This window comes from Catharus ustulatus, chromosome 1 (assembly GCF_009819885.2).
Source record: "Catharus ustulatus isolate bCatUst1 chromosome 1, bCatUst1.pri.v2, whole genome shotgun sequence".
Lineage (NCBI taxonomy): Eukaryota > Metazoa > Chordata > Aves > Passeriformes > Turdidae > Catharus > Catharus ustulatus.
Window position 1 is genome coordinate 67,472,825 of NC_046221.1, and position 17,774 is coordinate 67,490,598.

A 17,774-nucleotide genomic window follows, 5' to 3' on the forward strand; every position below is an offset into this window, starting at 1 on the left:
CCGATGTTTTTTTTTTCAGAGACAAGTTGGCGTTTGTCTTCAGATGACTCTGAAGGGCTTCTGTTCTTCATGCAAACTCACAGAGCAGAGTGCCTTTGTCATGTAAGGAGCATTAGAAAACAGTCTTCCTCTAGCTTTTTGAATACATCAATAAACAAATAAATATTAAAGGGAAAAAAAATCCCACACCAAAAAATTGAATTTGCTCCTGAACTGCAAGGCATTTTACATTATAAAGAATTTTTCAAAAAGAAAATTTTTCCTGTGCGACAAAGCCTTCAGACTGTAGGAAATTATTCAATTACCTGAAACCAGCAGCTGCTCCCCCTAAAGAATACCAAGATGCACAAATCCTTAAACTCATAATACAGGTTTTTTTCACTTTTTCTATTCACTTTTACTGCGAACTCTTCTTGCCCTTCCAAAAGAAGGCAAGTATGCAGACTCTACCGACAAATGAGGGGCTTTCTTCTTTCGAGTATTTTAAATTAATAGATTTGTCATACCTTTCAGATGATTTTACAGGCTTTTCTGCAGGAAAACTCTCCTCCATCATGTCCTGCAAAATAAGTTTAATTTATTTCAAGATTTTCCTGAAAATATTTATAAACAAACCACAAAGAGAAGACAACCAAACACACATTTTGTGCTCTTTTGGTTTTTTTATTTATACCACTAAATAACCTCATCTGCTTAAGATTGTTCCCTGACTATCCTGACTACCCACTTAATCTCCAGTCCATATATTTAATACCTGGTCATTTTTACATTCAAAATTATACTGGAACATTGAGTGATTCTTTTTCTGAAAGAAATACCAGTATTATTTTAAGGAAGGCTTTTTGGGGACTCCAACTACACCGAAGTGATAATTATGGGTAATTATGAAAGTGATCTGAATTGGTAACTGCTAGAAATCTGACTCGGAGCCCACAGTTCACCTGAAACATTTTATACACAACATCAGGATGTTCCATCAGCTTTATGAACAGCAGCAAATGTAAAGGAAGTTTGTATTTCTGAATTTTAATATTCTTTCAGTGTGAAAACCCTGGCCCAACAGCACACCACCACTTCTGAAAATAAACACCAGCCACTTAGTGTGCCAAAGATACAATTACATTCATAAAACCTCTCAGTATCTCCTTCACAATGGTTCACACCGTCTTTTCTGAATGCTTACCTCAAGTATACTATTAGGTGCTCATGCAAAAAAGAGCACCTTAGTAGACTGGTTAGACACATTCCAATCTTGCAAAAAGCAGGCAAATTAGGACATGAAAATTTACTTACGTGATGGTCTGTATCTACCCTTTGGTGAATTTTTCTGGAATTAGTAGCTGATTTCAAAGATGGTTTAAAATACGTGATCCGACTCCCTGTCAGGGAGACTGGCTTTGGTGTCACAAGTTTCTGGACAGGTGGATGTTGCGAATCCATCTTTGAAAGGGAAGCAGCAATCAATTCATCCTCGCACCCACCCAACTTATCACAGCATTTACTGATGAGAAAAGTTACAGAACTATAAACCTCCCACCAGTCTCAGCACCCAGTGAAAACTACGTGGAAGTGTTGAAAACATTTAGCTTGCAGAAGGAAATCACCAGAAAATCAGTTATAAAATCCAAAAAGCTACAGGAATAGTCAAAGTCTGACTGAATTCTGTGTCAAAATTAACAGACAAATTAACTATCAGTAAAATAACTTATGTTACATTAATGTGCTCCCATCCTTTCCTCTGCTCTGCCCTCACTGTGATTTTTTTTCTTTTTTACTGCCTTAGTCCATTAATTTAACATTGAAACTGTTAAGTAGAGTTAAACCAGGTTCTGGGGGTTTTTTTTCCTACATTTTCTTCCTTTGAAATTACACATTTAAAAAACTGTGAAATATTTTAAAAGAAATCTCATTAATGTATGTTCCCATGTTTTAGATTTGAATTTGACGCTCTTAGAAGTACTGACTTTTCTTGTCAAAACTTTTTTACAGACAAAGACTAATTATTGAACAGAAAGCACTGTACATTCTGCAAAACTGGCTTAAGTGAATAGAGAAAGAAGGAAGACCCCAAAAGGCCCCATGATATATCAAATCATCTGTAGCCTTGGTGATAAGAAGAATGAGACTTAGGATGTATCTACTATTTAAATTAGTATCAACAGATGATTGTGCCCCAAACCCAGGCGCAGAACTGCATGACCTTCACATGGGCCCACTTCTTCTAGAGCTTGTCCTGGTCCTTCTGGATGATATCCCTCAGATGTGCCAGTTGCCCCACTCAGTTTGGTGTCACCTGCAAACTTGCTGAGGGTGCACTCAGTCCCGCGATCTCAATGACGAAGATCTGGCATTTGGATTTGTGACATTTCATCCCACTGATGCCTCTCCAGTGCTCCACTCTATCCCTCTGCAAGGACTCTTGTCCTTCAAGAGAGTCAGCAGCACCTCCCTGTTTCATATAATCAGCAAACCTGCTAATGGGGCATTCAATTTGTGCCTCCAGATCACTGAGAGATATTTTGAATAGCACTGGCCTTAGAACTGATCCTGAGGAACACCGCTGGTGACCGGTCACCAGCCAGACACAGCCAAATTCACTGCAACCTTTTGCATCCTGCTGTTCAACCAGCTCATTCCAGAAGGATGCAAGAGAAACAGCACCAAAAGCCTCACAACAATCCAGGAAACTACATTTGCCACCTTATCTTCACATGCCAGGCAGATGACATTATTGTAAAAGGATACCAAAGCAGTGAAACGGGTACGTACAACAAGAAAAAAAGTAACCCAGTTATATGTTCAATACACTAAGAATTATTCTGTCTGGTGTAGATCATCAAAATAAGAAAAATATCACAAAAAAAGACCTGTAAAACTTTTGCCTGAGTATCCAAGTGTCCTGTCAACCATTTGTTCACTTCTAGCAGGAAAACACACAACCCTCTTCTGGGCACATACAATCCTGTCCTCTTCTGGGCACATACAATCCTGTCCTCTTCTGGGCACATACAATCCTGTCCTCTCTTTTCATCAAAGGCTACCCTTTTTCCCTGCCAAATTCTATGAATTCTAGCATTATGAGCAGACAATTTCTCTATTTTGACCCAGTGACAGCTGTATACAACATTCACTTTCTGACCAATGTTGAGGGTCTATGCTGCAAATCTGGCAGATCATTTTAAATGCCTCATCACAGGTGTGGTTCTGCATTTTAATGTAGAATCCATATCAGCTTTGTTTTCAGTTGCTGGGACAATATTTAAGAGGTGGTAAAAAGCTTACATGCTCTACTTTTCAACATCCTCGTAATTTATCATGTCCAAAGACAGTATGGGAAATCTGAGATGTTTATAAAGTCGCAAGTGACTGCAGAATTAATTATACTCAGAACCTAGCCATTAGCATAGACACTTTTAAAAACATTCTGTCTGCTTCCTCATTACAACAGCAGATTAAAAGTTTGCATTGAAGAAAAACCATTTTTGTTCCTTTGGTTGCCTGAGCTAAAAATGATCTTTTTTGGTTTCACAATTTAATAAACGTAATTTTTTAAACAAAACCAAGGAAATAATGATTTAACACAGCAACAACTCAGTGCTCCTTCCAAATAGGAATTTAGGAGCATAAATTAACGGAAGTAACAAAATTTAACAATTGTACAATTTCCTCCTTCCCTTGAGTAGTAATAAACAACGTAAGCATTTATTTTTCAGTTAAAATAAACATGGAAACCTGCACAAGATCTGAACAATCAATGTTTTCCTATTCCTGATTATTTCTGCAAGCGAAAACTTTCTGAATCAAGAATGTTATCATGCAACTTAACCCCAAGTTCCAGGCCAAGATAAAACCACTCTGTGTGTTCTAGAGAAGTTGTTCTTGACATATCAGCACACCACCACAAAAAGATACTAATTATTCACCTGAGTAATCTTCACAGTCCTTCATCTAGTGTAGACTGAAAAGACATTTTTAGCAATTTCCACACAGCCAAGGCAGCTGTAGCTCACATTAAGGCTAACATTAACTTGAACGTGTGTGCTGTCATTGAGGTTTGTAACATTTCTCCTATGAGATGTAAAGCAGAGGAAGTTACCTATCTCAGTTTAACATGTTACTGGCTCTTACCTGGTTTTGTCTGGATTGGAAGCTAGTCACATTCAGCACACTCCTGTCCACAGGCTAATAGGGAAAAAAAGGGGAAATTTCAGAGCATGGTTTTTTCCCTACAAGAGGGTTCCATCCAACAAAAACATGGGGGGTTTGTGATCAACTTACAGAAGACAGAGGACTAGAAACAGAAGATGGAATCCTCTTAGCATCCTGTTGAAAAAACAGGTACAGTAAATTAAAGCAGACATGACATTAAGTAACATTTTCATCCTATACTGGCACATTTACTATGTTTTTCAAACACATGGAATAAAACATTAAAAGGAGTTGCCATTTACCGCCAAAGGGCTTGACATCTTCTCCAATGTCTGCAAGATGCGCCGCGCTGTGGAACTCGTCACACCATAGGATTGCACATTTGCTTGTTTAGCTTTCATTTGTCTTTTTATTGGTGGCTGAAAAATTAGCATTGCCAATGTTACGATGCTGGATTCTGAGTTACACACGTGTGTATTTTATGCCCTAGGGCTACACTGGTGATACAACCAATACTCTTATAATGACAGAGAAAAACGCACTCACTGAGCATTCAAGGCATGAAGAAGAAAAATACACTCCACTGACGTTACAGAAGTTTAAGTGGAGCCCTGCACATCTTCCCAATGGGATAAATCAACAAAAGAAATCTTTAAATGTAAAAGGTCATAAAATGATGCTAAGTTCATAGAGTCTCTGAAGTAGTGATTAGCAAAACAGAACTGAAGCAAAGGCTTGTGCTGCAGAAAGTACTTTCAGTAGCAAAACAGATCTTGGAGTTTCATGATGGCATAAGCATGGCATCTTAAAACCAGAGTATACAATCATCATCATGAATTTCAAGTTCTGCTTCCCTCGTTTCCTCCAAGACTGTAGCTAACTGCAGATCTTTTTACTCTGTTTAGAAAGATAAAGATCTGATTTGAACTGTAACAGATCTAAACACAATGCACTGAAAAAGTACATGTTGTACCACATGATTGAACATAATTTAAAAAAACTTCAGTGTGACCATTTTTTTTAAAACTATGTTAAACCTCTTATGTAACCACACCATGCTTCCCACACGACTACATGAAGACAGGAAGCAGATCACACAGCACAGAGAACACGCAAGACTCGCTGTATGCAGCAACAAACTCTTTTCTCCTTTTAAAAGCCTAATATCTCCTTTAAAAGCCTATCTACTCCTATAAAAGCCTCTTTTAAACATATTCCACAAAATTTGTAAAAAAATAAAAATAGCAGACCAAAAAGGACTTCTAGTTTACAGAAATTTTACATGTTCTGAGGTTTGACTCAACACCAAGTCAGCAAAACTTGCAAGGCTCAAGATTTCCCTGAATCAGGAAATTTTAAGTCCCCTTGTTCCATGGTAGAAACAGACAGCCAAAATAGGTCCAGCAAACTTATTTTAAATTATTTAAAGTTCCTTTTGACTTTTTAGTTTTTTAACAATGGGCATTTTCATTTAAACAAATTAGAACCAAATCAGATTTTACTGACTTTCTTTTAGATTCAATTCCAACTACTGAAAACAGTAAGGATTTTTAATTTGCTGGTTCATTTTAGACCACAAAGACAACCAAAGACACGGGGGGACAAGCAGCCTTTCTCAAGAGCTATCTAAATGACAGTAAAATATAGAGCACCTTATTGTTTATCTTGATATAGCATGTAGGACTGCATACCTCCCGCTCAGTAACAAAAGTGCAAAGGATGAGCAAATTTGCCTTTTGTATACTACTATATTAAAAAATGCACAGTATGTTCATAGTTTGCATACTTGTGTAAAACCTACAGGCAAATACCTGGGAGGTAACTTTTGCTGCTATTAACAACATTTTCAAACTTATGCCATCATTGTAATTATTTACATATCATTTTACCATAATACAGTCAGAGGAAGGCCATGTCAGAAAACGAAAATTTTTGGAAGACATGACAAAGGAAACCTGTACTACAAGAAACTGCCCAGCAACTAAAATGCTACTGTCACTCTCGTGCTTTATGATAAGCATTTCCACATAAAGTGTTACACAAGAATTTAAACAAAAATTGTAGGCTGAGTGGGCAAGATGGGAACTGCTGCCACAATTTTCAAGTTAAGTTCCCAGCTCAGAGATTTTTTTGGCCGAGCTCTCCCTTCTGTATTTCAATTGTTTTCCCCCACACTGCACTACTGTTCTCATACCTGGTAAGGAGAAATCTGCGCTTTTGTCTGTCTTGCTGCTGCAGCTGCACCACCATAAGAGGTCTTTCCAGGGTAAAATGGAGAATCCCCAAGCTGTCTTGTCTTAAAGACAGAAGTGTTTCCAAGCGACTATAGAAAGGTATTATTGGTAAGTGGTTAGTAAAACAGCTGCACATTCAACTTGACTAAAATTAATACTGGGCAGTACTTACGGGAGAGGGCGATCCAAAAGCAGATAAATTGAATGCAGGTTTTTTGGAGCTAGATGCAGGATGATGTGAGAGGGAATGAGATCTTTCAGCCTCTGGGGACCAGAGCTGTGGTGCTGCAGTATTTTTTGAAACTGTGATATCTGCCAAAATGACAAATGCTATATGTAAATGCTTTGTGTACACAGAGAAATTTAGCATTAAACATCACACAAACTCTCACAAAACTAAAAGGTCCCTTAACACTCATTTCTCTGGCACTCTGACCTTCAGAGCTCTTCAAACAGATTAATTTCACATATGGTATGAAACCCAAGTACAAACTCTGAACCTAAAAATCTGTTCACAGAACTGTGAATACATGACCTTTCAGTAATCTTTCAAAAGCATTCACAAGGTAATAGTGCATTTCCAATACAACACAATTTTATTTTTTCTTCTTTCATGATAAAATAAAGGAACTGCATAAACACTGGTGCATCTCTAATGATACTAAGTTTTTCCTATGCGGTAGAGGGTTGGAAACCAGCATAGGACAGAACTGACCACGTCTTAAACCTGAAAAATTACCCAGAGGTTGAATTAACAGTTAACCACCTATTTTCCATATGTTTTATGGAGATGCACCAGAAAATTCTAGCAAACTCAGGTTATATTGCTACGTCCTGGCAATACCTACTCTGAATTGTCAAACTACGGTCTCCAGAGAACTGGCTGAGCATGCCTCCATCCCCATTTAAATGGGGGACTAGAAAAATTTGCAAACTTGCCGTTTGCCCTTTCTCAGTGAGACACCTAGGTTAGGTTCTACATAAATACAATATATTAGGGTTCTTTTGCTTTAAAATTGTGTACATTCTTTACTGAATTTGGTAAAAAACAAGAAAGTATTGACAAACGATGCCCTCTACCAAGAACGGCAAAAAAACAAAAGCAGCCCAAACTTGTTCAATCAGAATAGCTACTTTATTAACTCCTGGTAAAAAGAGATACGAGACTATCTTGTGTTTTTATTTGTCAACTGTATTTACTCATATCTAGCTGTGAGTGAGATATCTGGAGTCACTCCACCTTCTAGGAAATTAGCCTAGCTATCAAGCTACAAAAAGTCATATTCATCTCCTACTGTCCCCATTCAAGATTTACAGATATCAATCTAAAACTGTATTTATCAGCAGTGACTCTTTAGAATATCAGGTACTTATAAATGTATTCCAACCCATGGTTATATTTAAAAGGTAACAGGATTATACACTTCTAAAATACTAAAAAATAAATTTAATTCTAATATCTAGAGTTGACATTTTTACTTTACCTACTAGGGCAATGTGGAATATTAAAGAATACAAAGTACTTCATGTTATCAAACAGATCAAAATAGAGAATATATAAGTTACCTTTATCAGATGCTCTAGAAGAGAAGCCACTGGTTGTTGAGATGTTATCGTCATCATGCTGAGAGGTAGAATCTTTTATTTCTTTTACGAGGGACAGCCCAGGACTGCCGATGCCAAGTGCAGAAGATGTGGAGGGCTGACAGTGTGGGACTGTGGAATCCAACACAGTGCAGTTCAAATGGCTCCGGTGAAGGGAGGGCCTTGTTAACACATCCGAGAAGTTCAGTGCAGACCTGCTCGTAGATGGTTCTAAACAAGAACAGAGAGACAATCAGCTTCCCTATAGACAAGCTCACAGAAGCCAAAACCTGTTTTCTATCAACAGTCATGCTTATTGCCAAGTTCTAAGCACAAAAATAGAGAAGCCGAATTTAACTTCCTCACCCAGATAGGGTTTCATCAGTCTGATTACAACAGCAACACTGCTTGCAATACTAAGCATTAATGTGGCATTAAGTCCTTAAGGATGGGATTTTTCTGAATTTCATCAAAATCTGACCCTGCACTCAGGCGCTTAAACTGTGCCTTTTGTTAAATCAAACATCTATAAATGCATTTTCCTCCAGGTAATGCTTGTAATAAGCTTTCCAAAATTTGCGATTACATGACAAGTTACAGTCAACTCTGCAGTTTTTATCATCTTGTAAAAAAAAACCTGGTGTTGTTAGTTTGAATATATAACATGAAAATATGTATTTGCAAAGATTTTTGGAGGTTTATTTGTTCTGGTGTCATCATCCTCCCTTCCAAATTCTACCATACCAGGTAATGCTATAGGTGAATTATCTTCTATCCATTAGTTTTCAAGATTTTGGCACAAAGGACAAGAAAGCAACGTGGACTCAGTTGTAAGATGGGCATTTTTTCCTCGTGAAAAGGGTCTGCAAACATTGCCAGTTTCCTGTGAGAGGTGGTCTCAGTTCCATCATGAACAGAACAGCAACTAATGGCCATCTTGCCTGATATTCATATTCCTACAGTCCCTCCCATGATTTTTGGGTATGACTATAGTTTTGAGTCACTGTCGTCCTGACATTTGTGCTGAAGCTTAAACTAGCTACTTCAATCTTCATAAGCACTGCACTACTAGTAATTAATTCTCCAAAGTACTGGTAGATTTTTAGGATTGTCTTGCTTGAGACGAAAGAAAGCGTTATCAGACCAAAGGCTGGCCAAGCAAAGGAAAACAGGCTCTTGCACATTGGTACCTCATAGCCAAAGAAACAGGCTTTCTAAAATAAAAATACCAGTAACAATTAAAAAAATATTATTAACTATAGCTAGGAAAGATTAACTACAATGTCCACAAACTGCAACATGAGCTACTGAAGGTTCTAGGGAGTCCCATCTGCTCCTGATTTCTTGGAGCTAGAAAAGTTTGCTGTGCAGCTGTTCTCACTGAAAGGTCCTTTCACACAATTCTTCAGGAAAGCCAACACGTGTTACTCATTCATGAAAACCTTCTCTATTCCTTTATACAAACTTATGCTCAAGCTACAACTACACAGAGAGCAGTAAAGCTCCTTACTCACAATTAGATAACATGGGTGAGAAAGGTATTTTCCCATTACTTTTCATTCTGCCAACAAGAGAAGCAGCTGACTGTCCACACAGATGGTTATGTACATGTGCTCAGACACAATTTCTCACTTAATTAAAAACTAAGTTCCCAAAAATGCTAGTTTAAGAGAAACTCAAATGAGTTTCTCAAACTGCATATGAGAGTATAAGAAAATTCACAGAGCACTACAGAAACAGTGAAAGGCATAGATAAAAGCAGGGACTAATTCTAGTATGATAAAAGGGTTGTAAACTTTGCCAAAAATCAAAATAGTTTTCAAAGACCTCAAGTTAGTAATGCCACATGTTAATGGCACAAAATATTTTAAAAACAATGTGATAAAAAAAGTTCCCCAGATTTCCACTAAACTAACGAGGAAATTTAATAAATTGAATGAAGAAGTCCAAAGGAAGAGAAAAAAAATATCAGGACACATGAAGGAATTTTCCTCTGGCATTCTAGCATCTGGTCTTTTGCTAAAAAAATTAATGTTTCTACTACCTTAGGCAATTAGATAAACTTTCATCCCAGATCCTTTAAAAAGAAAATGCAACCCAGCATACTTGCAAATGAATGCTAGCAATATTTTGCACTTGGCTAGTTGACTACCTGAAGTTAATTCATGACTTCAAAGGGTCCTAATTCAACTTTGAGTATGTTTAAACTTTGACGCTAAGGCAATTCTAAAAACTGAGTTGTTGAGGTTTTTTCCTTTGTTTTTGCTATGTGTGGGGTTATTTTGGGTTGGGTTTTTTGGTTGGTTGGTCATTTTGGTTTGGGTGTTGTGGGGCTTTTTGCTGTTTGCTTTTTTCTATCCAAATGCTTCTTCCAGCCTCCCCTAGAAATGTAGATTCAAAACTAGAAATCTGTGAATAAATACAGATGGTCAGAATATGAAATGATACTTCACATACCTTCTAAATTAATTCTTGCTGATTCAGGCGTGACTCTCCCATCAATTACCATGGCATCTTCATTTGCATAATCATGGTGATAGTTTACTGGATTCTCTTCCTCGTTTGCAGATTCATTCATATCTACACATTTATCTTCCCTTTTATTAAAATACTTCTGCAGCCATCCTGGTACAATATTTTTCACTGATTCGGTCACTCTGCTAAGGAGCCCCAGCTTGAAAGAAAAATATAGGAACACAGTCAGCAGCATACTCTGGGATGCAACCTTGCACAGACCTCCAAGACAGACATTAAAGAGAAATATTTAAGACAAGTAAGATAAGAGGGTGGTGGATCCTTGATAAAGAATTCCTATGCTTCTGGAACACGCATGACAAAAATGCACCTAACATTGATTTACTACTAACCCACCAGTTTCTGCACTTCCCAGTGACCTTGGCAAAACTTCCACATTCTGAAACTACAGCTGAAGCCCACCAAAGGGTTGTCAAGTCACAAAGTCATCAAAAAATCAAATTTCTAAATAACTCCTGATATACGTACTTTTTTTTGGAGGACTTTTCCTTCTAACACCTTTACTTTGAAAAACCATCAAACCCAGAAGCTCAGCAATTATCTACAGTAATAGTGATGAGCAGTAATAGCTACTAAAATCAGTGAACTTGAACATTTCTTTTTCTAATGCTGAACTGCAGGAACAATATGCATCAAAAAACCCACTATTATGCTCTGAACAGTGAGGGTATCCTGAGAGGACCTTGGAAAAAACAGCTACAGATGAACAGCATTCTCTTCACTACAGGACTGTTAAATAGATTCAATTTGATCAAATTTCATTTCATGGTATGTTAAAGTTTTATATCTCCAAACCTTAATATTTGGCAGTTACTGAATACATAAAAGCAATTTCCATTTTGACATTTACCAATTATTTAATGCTCACATTCTAGTAAGAAATATTTATTAAACATTTTGTTTTAGGCAGTCACTTGTTTCCCATCGTGTCCTCAAAATTTCAACATGCTTTCTTGTCAAATCTCAACCTTGTGCAGCAGAGGGTTTGCAACATAGGAGCTGCCCCTCTTACACTGACTGCAGCCACAGAACCACAGAACTGCACAAGCTGGAAGAAAGCACCAAAGCAACCTCCACAATTTCAACACTTTGGAAACTGAAAAGCAACAAGAGTGTAAGAAATAATTTTGTTGAATTTCACTGCCAGTTGCTAACACGTGCATCGAGGTACTTCGTTATTTTTCTGGATTTAGGCAACAAAATTTTCTAAACATTATTACTCGTGTAGAAAATAGAGAATATTCTTTGAACACGTTAGTCTAGTAAACAACTCTGAAACACGAACCCTTGCATTCAACTTTCTTTAAAAAATCAGCACACATGAAAGAAAAAGCCCAAATCTGCCATTCACTTCTTTCATACACAAGCACCAACTTACAGGACACCCCTGAATCTGGAGTTAGGAGGGGGGGTTGGCAAAGAGGAGAAATGGAAGGTAGAAAACAAAAGTCTTTTCACAGAAAGAAAGTCATCTTAATTTACAATTTGACATTTTTCATAATGATCTGTAATTCAATATTTTATTTGCACAAATACAGAATAACTAGCCTGGGACAGCTTAAACCACACTAAGATGCACACTAATATGCCATGCTCAGGATGTTGCTGCTATTCTACATAAATACTAAGCCTCAGCTTTCCAACAACAAAAACTGTACATCAGAGGTCACAAGCAGTTCAGTGTCTGGCACCAGCAAAGAGGCAGTCTGTATTCTGTACCCAGCCCCTCATTTTCACCTTTACTTATGACACAGTGTCCCCCCATCAGGGGAGTGAATATTTTTCTGCTTCGAATAAAAGCGTATCAGGTACCCAGAGGAGTGAAAACTTGCCAAAAGAAGCAAATGGTCAAGACACAAACTGCATCCAAGGCAATATGCTTTCCAGGAAGCTAGGCATTACTACATTCAGTATTGCTAGAGAGTCTCTCCATTAGAGAATAAGGCATTACTAGCCATAAAACAGGTGCTACTATGATTCTCTTGCTGAGGAAATCCTCCCAGGACTGCAAGCTACCTGAGACTCAAGATGGAAGAAGTCATAGTCACCCAGAAAGGTAAACACCCAATCATTAGTAATCCTAATGAGTAACTGGAGAATGTAGCCAGACTAGTAATTAACCAAGATGACATTTTACCATCCATATCTGACACCAGACTGGTTTGACCCTTTCATGCAAATGGCAGCCTTGCCATTCTCCACATAATCAACATTCCAAGCTGGGTAACACAGGATAACTTCCCAAACCTACCCATGAGCTGGAACCCAGTCCAGCCATACTACACCAAGTACTAATGGCCTGCTTCATCTGGCTTAGGCACAGTGGTAGACAAGGAGCACAGTTTTATACTGCAGAATAATGCTGGTTTAGTGACAAAGCAAGAGAAAGCAAAATACATGTAAAGGCACCTACATTTTCTGTCTGCAAAGTATATTAAAGGCACTGTGAAAGAACTATGCAAGCATTATGAATGAGCCATCATCAAAACACAGATCCCATTAAAAACAAAAGACACTTTCCCCCTGAAAGTATTCCACAAGCCCCACGTAAGCCTATTCAAATACACACAGATGACACACACATAAAAAAAAATTCCTTCCATCATCTCTTACCTGCCTATCAGAGCTAAAAGTCAATCAATAAAGCTCTGTGGCTGGATTCCTGATCAAGTCAGGCAGTGAAGGTGCCACTGGCCAACTACACATTTCAACATACATACTCCTTATTCTTGCCAGAACAATTCAGCAAAATGTCATGACTTACACTTTAAAGCTGGCATTTTAATCTTTCCCTAACTTGCAGTTTTCTTATCTTCAGCACATGCATTTGAACATCCTTTCCCAGCACATGCAAACAAAACCCTGTCAGCAGCAGAGCACTTCCCCCCTAGTACTGTGTCACCAGCTCTGCCCTTTGTCCATCCCATCTTCTCAGAGAGAAATCATTAATCCTTCTAGAAGGCTGACAAGGACAGTACATCTTATTAATGCCAACAGATCTTCAGATACGAAATACAAAAGACACAGCAACAGACAACTCTAGCAGGCTTATTCTCCAGCAAACTGTTCAGATCCAAATCTTCTCATGCCACAAATATGAACCAGTGTCTTCCAGAACACCTTCATTCAATACAGCCAGTCTGAACATGCTACTGCACAAAAACTGTTCTAGTTCCCAGTCTCAGGTTGAGAGCAAACGACGTGGTGCTGGCATGCAGTCCAATACTCATAACTTCACATTTCTACAGGCCACACAGCTACCAAACTTAGTATCATGGAAGGGCAGAAGACACAGTGGGGCAATCCCAACTGTGTGACTGCTGTGTTTTATTCAATGAACATGTTTTACTCCTTAACTGACTGATTTCAGAGGTCACTATCAACTGCTGTCTTCACACTTAAATACAATCATCCCCAAAAATATCAGCAGGAAAGCTGAACAAAATGAAAATCCACCAGAAAGACACCAGTAGCATATGAATAGGGACTTACAACAGTTTTTCAAAATCTGTGTATCATCTCAAGTGTCTGCAGCTTTGCTAGGTCTATCTAAGTCTATGTATACAAACATCATAGCAACAGTAACTACAGTAATAGCTACTCCAAGGCATACTGGCTTGACATCATGGAATCACTGAACTACTAAGGCTGGAAAAGACCTCTTAGATTATTATGTCCAACTTTTACCAGAGTCCAAACCCTCCTTGTTTGGGCACAAACACTCATTTGTGAGTTTTCAAGCCCTGCATTATTTTGAAGGCACCAAGTCTGATTTGGAAGGCCCAAAGCCTCATTTGCAGAATTCAAAGTCTTCTTCCTAGAGCACAAAGGCACATCTTCAGGCTCAAATCCTAGCTTCCAAAGCCTCCTTTACAGGAATCAAAACCTTCTATTTAGGATTCAGCCTTACACCTAATGAGCACAAAGCCTTCCTCTATGCCTCCAAAACCTATTTCTAGGGAGCAAAGATTTAGTTCAAGATATTGAAGCATTATTTGAGAGCACAAAAACTTAAGAAAACCCAATCTCATGGTTTAAACCCTCCTTCTCATCTCCAAAAGCCCATTTCCAGGGCCCAAGGTCCTGTGTTGAAGACTCAAATCCTTCCATGGAGAGTCCAAAGCCCTCTTTTCATGAGGTCATGGAATCATTAAGGTTGGAAGCATCTTTAGGATCATCAAACTGTTGAATGAACTGTTAATTCAGCACTACCATCATGTACACCATTAAACCACATCCTCAAGTGCCAGCTCCAACTGCCCTTCTCTGGACCCATCCAGTCCCTCAGTGTCTTCTTTGTAGAGAGGACCCAAATCTGAACACAGGATTCCAGGTGTGGCCTCACTTGATCTGAGTACAGGGGGACAATCACTGCCCTGGTCCTGCTGGCCACAGTATTGCTGATCCAGGCCAGTGGCCCTTCTGGCCACCTGGGCATAGCTGGCTCCTATTCATCCACTGCTGACCAGCAGCCCCAGGTCCTTTTCCACCAGGTAGCTCTCCAGCCACCCCTACCCCAGTCAGTAGCATTGCAGGAGGTTGTTGTGACTCAGATTCAGGGTTTGGCACTTCATCTTATTGAACTTCATACAACTGGCCTCAGTCCATCTACCCAGCCTTTCTGGATCCCCCTCTAGGGCCTTCTTGTCCTCTAGCAGATCAACACTCCTGCCCAACTTGGTGTCATCTGCAGACTGGTCTAGGGTGCAACTGATCCCCTTGTCCAGGTCATTAATGAAGATGTTAAAAAGGACTGGCCCCAAAACTGAGCCCTGGCAAACAACATTTGTGACTGGTCGCCAGTTGGATGCAATCATATTCACCACCATTCTCTGGGCCTGGCCATTCAGTTTTTTACTCGATAAAGATCATACCCATTCACACCAGGGGGAGCCAGTTTCTCCAGGAGAATGCCATGGGAAATGGTGTCAAAGGCTTTACTAAATTCTAGGTAGGTGACATCCCATATCCAGAGCCTTTCCCTCATTCACCAAGTGGGTAACTTTATCACAGAAGGAGATCAGATTGGTCAAGCAGGACTCGCCTTTCATAAACCCCTGCTGGCTGCAACACTAAGCAAAAGATATATAGACATTAGTATCAGTTAACAAACAGGTGTCATAATTAATTACAGTAATTTCACGACTATAAGGCGCACCCTTTTGACTAAAATTTTCCCTCGAACCCAGAAGTGCGCCTTATAGTCCGATGCATCTTATCTGATGGACAAAGTTGCGAAATTTGCCAAACCAGAAGTGTGAGCTGTGAGCCGTGGGGGGAGTCGGAAGTGCCACAGTAGCCAGCTGGGGGCGGGCCCGGAGGCCTGTGGCACCACCCCTGCCGGGTGGAGGCGGGCCAGGGAGCCCGCAGCACCGCCCTTCTCGGGTCCAGGCAGTCCCAGGGGCCCATGGCTGCCGGGTGAATGCCGCCCAGGGGGCCCGCGGCACCCGCCTTCCCGGGTCCAGGCAGTCCCGGGAGCCCATGGCTGCCGGGTCCAGGGGAACCCGGTGGCTTGCGGCACCGCCCCTGCCGGGTACAGGCAGGCCCGGGGGCCCATGGCTGCTGGGTTGAGGCGGGGCCTTGGCCAGCAACCGCACGGGGTGAGCTGGGGGCGGAGCCTCACTGCAAAAAAAAAAAGTGCGCCTTGTAGTCCGGTGCGCCTTATCTGATCTACAAAGTTGCGAATTTTGCCGACTCCAGGGGGGTGCGCCTTATAGTCCGGTGCGCCTTATGGTCGTGAAATTACTGTACTTTAAAATACCATTTCTTCAAAGGAAAAGAAAGAAAAATCAGTAGTTCGTGGTCACAGTTTGAATTCCAAACTTAAAGGCACACTATTTCTTGGCAAAAAATATTTACAAAATACAACAGTTGTTCCAGCTTGTAAGGGTCTTTCACATAGCATAGAGTGAGGAAAGTGCTGGCAAGAGCACTCAGCAATGACACATTACTCAAAACACTTTGTAATCGAGATGATTGCAGTCCAGGAGGTTGAAGTATGAAAGAAATTGTATAAAAATCATATAACAGTCATACACTTACAGAAATTTGTCAGAAATGCAAAATACACAACTGGGTAGAAGAGCTAATTTCCACTTCACCATACACACACCTCTGAAAAGCATCAAATTCCAGCCTCTCAGAGACTTCCTTGCTTCCAACTTTAAGTATGAAGTTATAAGAACATATGAATCAGTAAGTCCTCAAAAAGAAAACTTGCCCCTAATGGTGAAGTTCACTGAGACAGAGCAGATCAATCTAACCATTTCCGAACACTAAAAAGGAGTTTTCTTGCCCTCCATCCCCCACAGTTAGCTTATGCCAGCTCTGGCACACAGAAGGCTACTCTCCATAGCAGCTGAATTCATTAATCTGGCAAAAAGTATGTGTTTCTCTGCTAGGCTAATGAGTTAAACTGACTCAGTGCACCAGACCTGGCCTGAGAGTAAGCACAATCAGACAGCAAGAACCAGAGGAACACAAAATAAAACTTCTCTGTCCTTTCAATCATCCTGTGTCCATACTGTCATTAAGGACACTGCCCCATTCTCCTCTTCACCTCACCCTTCCCTGTTGCTGCCACTAGCACATATAAGCAACCAAGTGACAAACTGTAGCAAGGCTCTATTAAACAGATCCAACCAAAAATCTGTCAATAGACTGTGACAGTGAGGGCATCAGGTTGCTGGTGCAGCTTACCATGAGCCTGCATTGATGCTCATGCAAAAGCAGGAATAGAAATGGAAACATGACATGATTGTCTCTTGCAGCAGCAGACTTAGACTGGCTGAGACTAACTCTGCTTTTGCTATTCAGGGAGTGGCTTCTATTTGGATGTAGGACAGCAGAGTTTGATATTTCATTTAGAAAAAAGACAATAAGACTTATGATTTAATATGAACAATATGTTTCAGGAATGTTATTAATTACGTAACATTTGAAAAACAAAAATTTTATTTAAGGCAAGTAGGCTAGTTCAGATTTACTCCTCAAAGTCATGAAGAAAGGATTACATTGCCAGATATTGGTGTATTTTTTTCTTATTGCTTGAGTGAGCCTCATTTTCCTTAGTCTAGTTAGCTTTAGAACAAACATTCCAGGGAAATTCAGGTATTTTCTGGCACTGTTTGCACATCTGTACACATCATTGTCACTTACAACTGAGAGCAAAACAGCAGTATGTGCTCTAAAGAGAGCATAAAGAGAGATAAATCAGTGCCTAACCCACTAGGTTAAATCCTTGTGACACTGAACGGTTTTATCTCAAGTTTT

At 39.6% G+C, this 17,774-nt stretch overlaps 1 protein-coding gene across 2 annotated transcripts in view; it reads right to left on the reverse strand.

The window, feature by feature from the left end:
• Nucleotides 1-17,774, reverse strand: part of NUP153 (nucleoporin 153) — a 43,935-nt gene that overhangs the window by 16,836 nt on the left and 9,325 nt on the right. For both annotated transcript variants that reach the window (XM_033051150.2, XM_033051140.2), the window contains exons 2-10: nucleotides 10,425-10,641; nucleotides 7,950-8,198; nucleotides 6,556-6,695; nucleotides 6,344-6,472; nucleotides 4,452-4,568; nucleotides 4,279-4,323; nucleotides 4,129-4,182; nucleotides 1,294-1,440; nucleotides 507-559 (exon numbers count right to left, since the gene is read on the reverse strand). In XM_033051150.2, coding sequence (XP_032907041.1) covers nucleotides 507-559; nucleotides 1,294-1,440; nucleotides 4,129-4,182; nucleotides 4,279-4,323; nucleotides 4,452-4,568; nucleotides 6,344-6,472; nucleotides 6,556-6,695; nucleotides 7,950-8,198; nucleotides 10,425-10,641 — 1,151 coding nt within the window. The remainder of the gene's footprint in view (nucleotides 1-506; nucleotides 560-1,293; nucleotides 1,441-4,128; nucleotides 4,183-4,278; nucleotides 4,324-4,451; nucleotides 4,569-6,343; nucleotides 6,473-6,555; nucleotides 6,696-7,949; nucleotides 8,199-10,424; nucleotides 10,642-17,774) is intronic.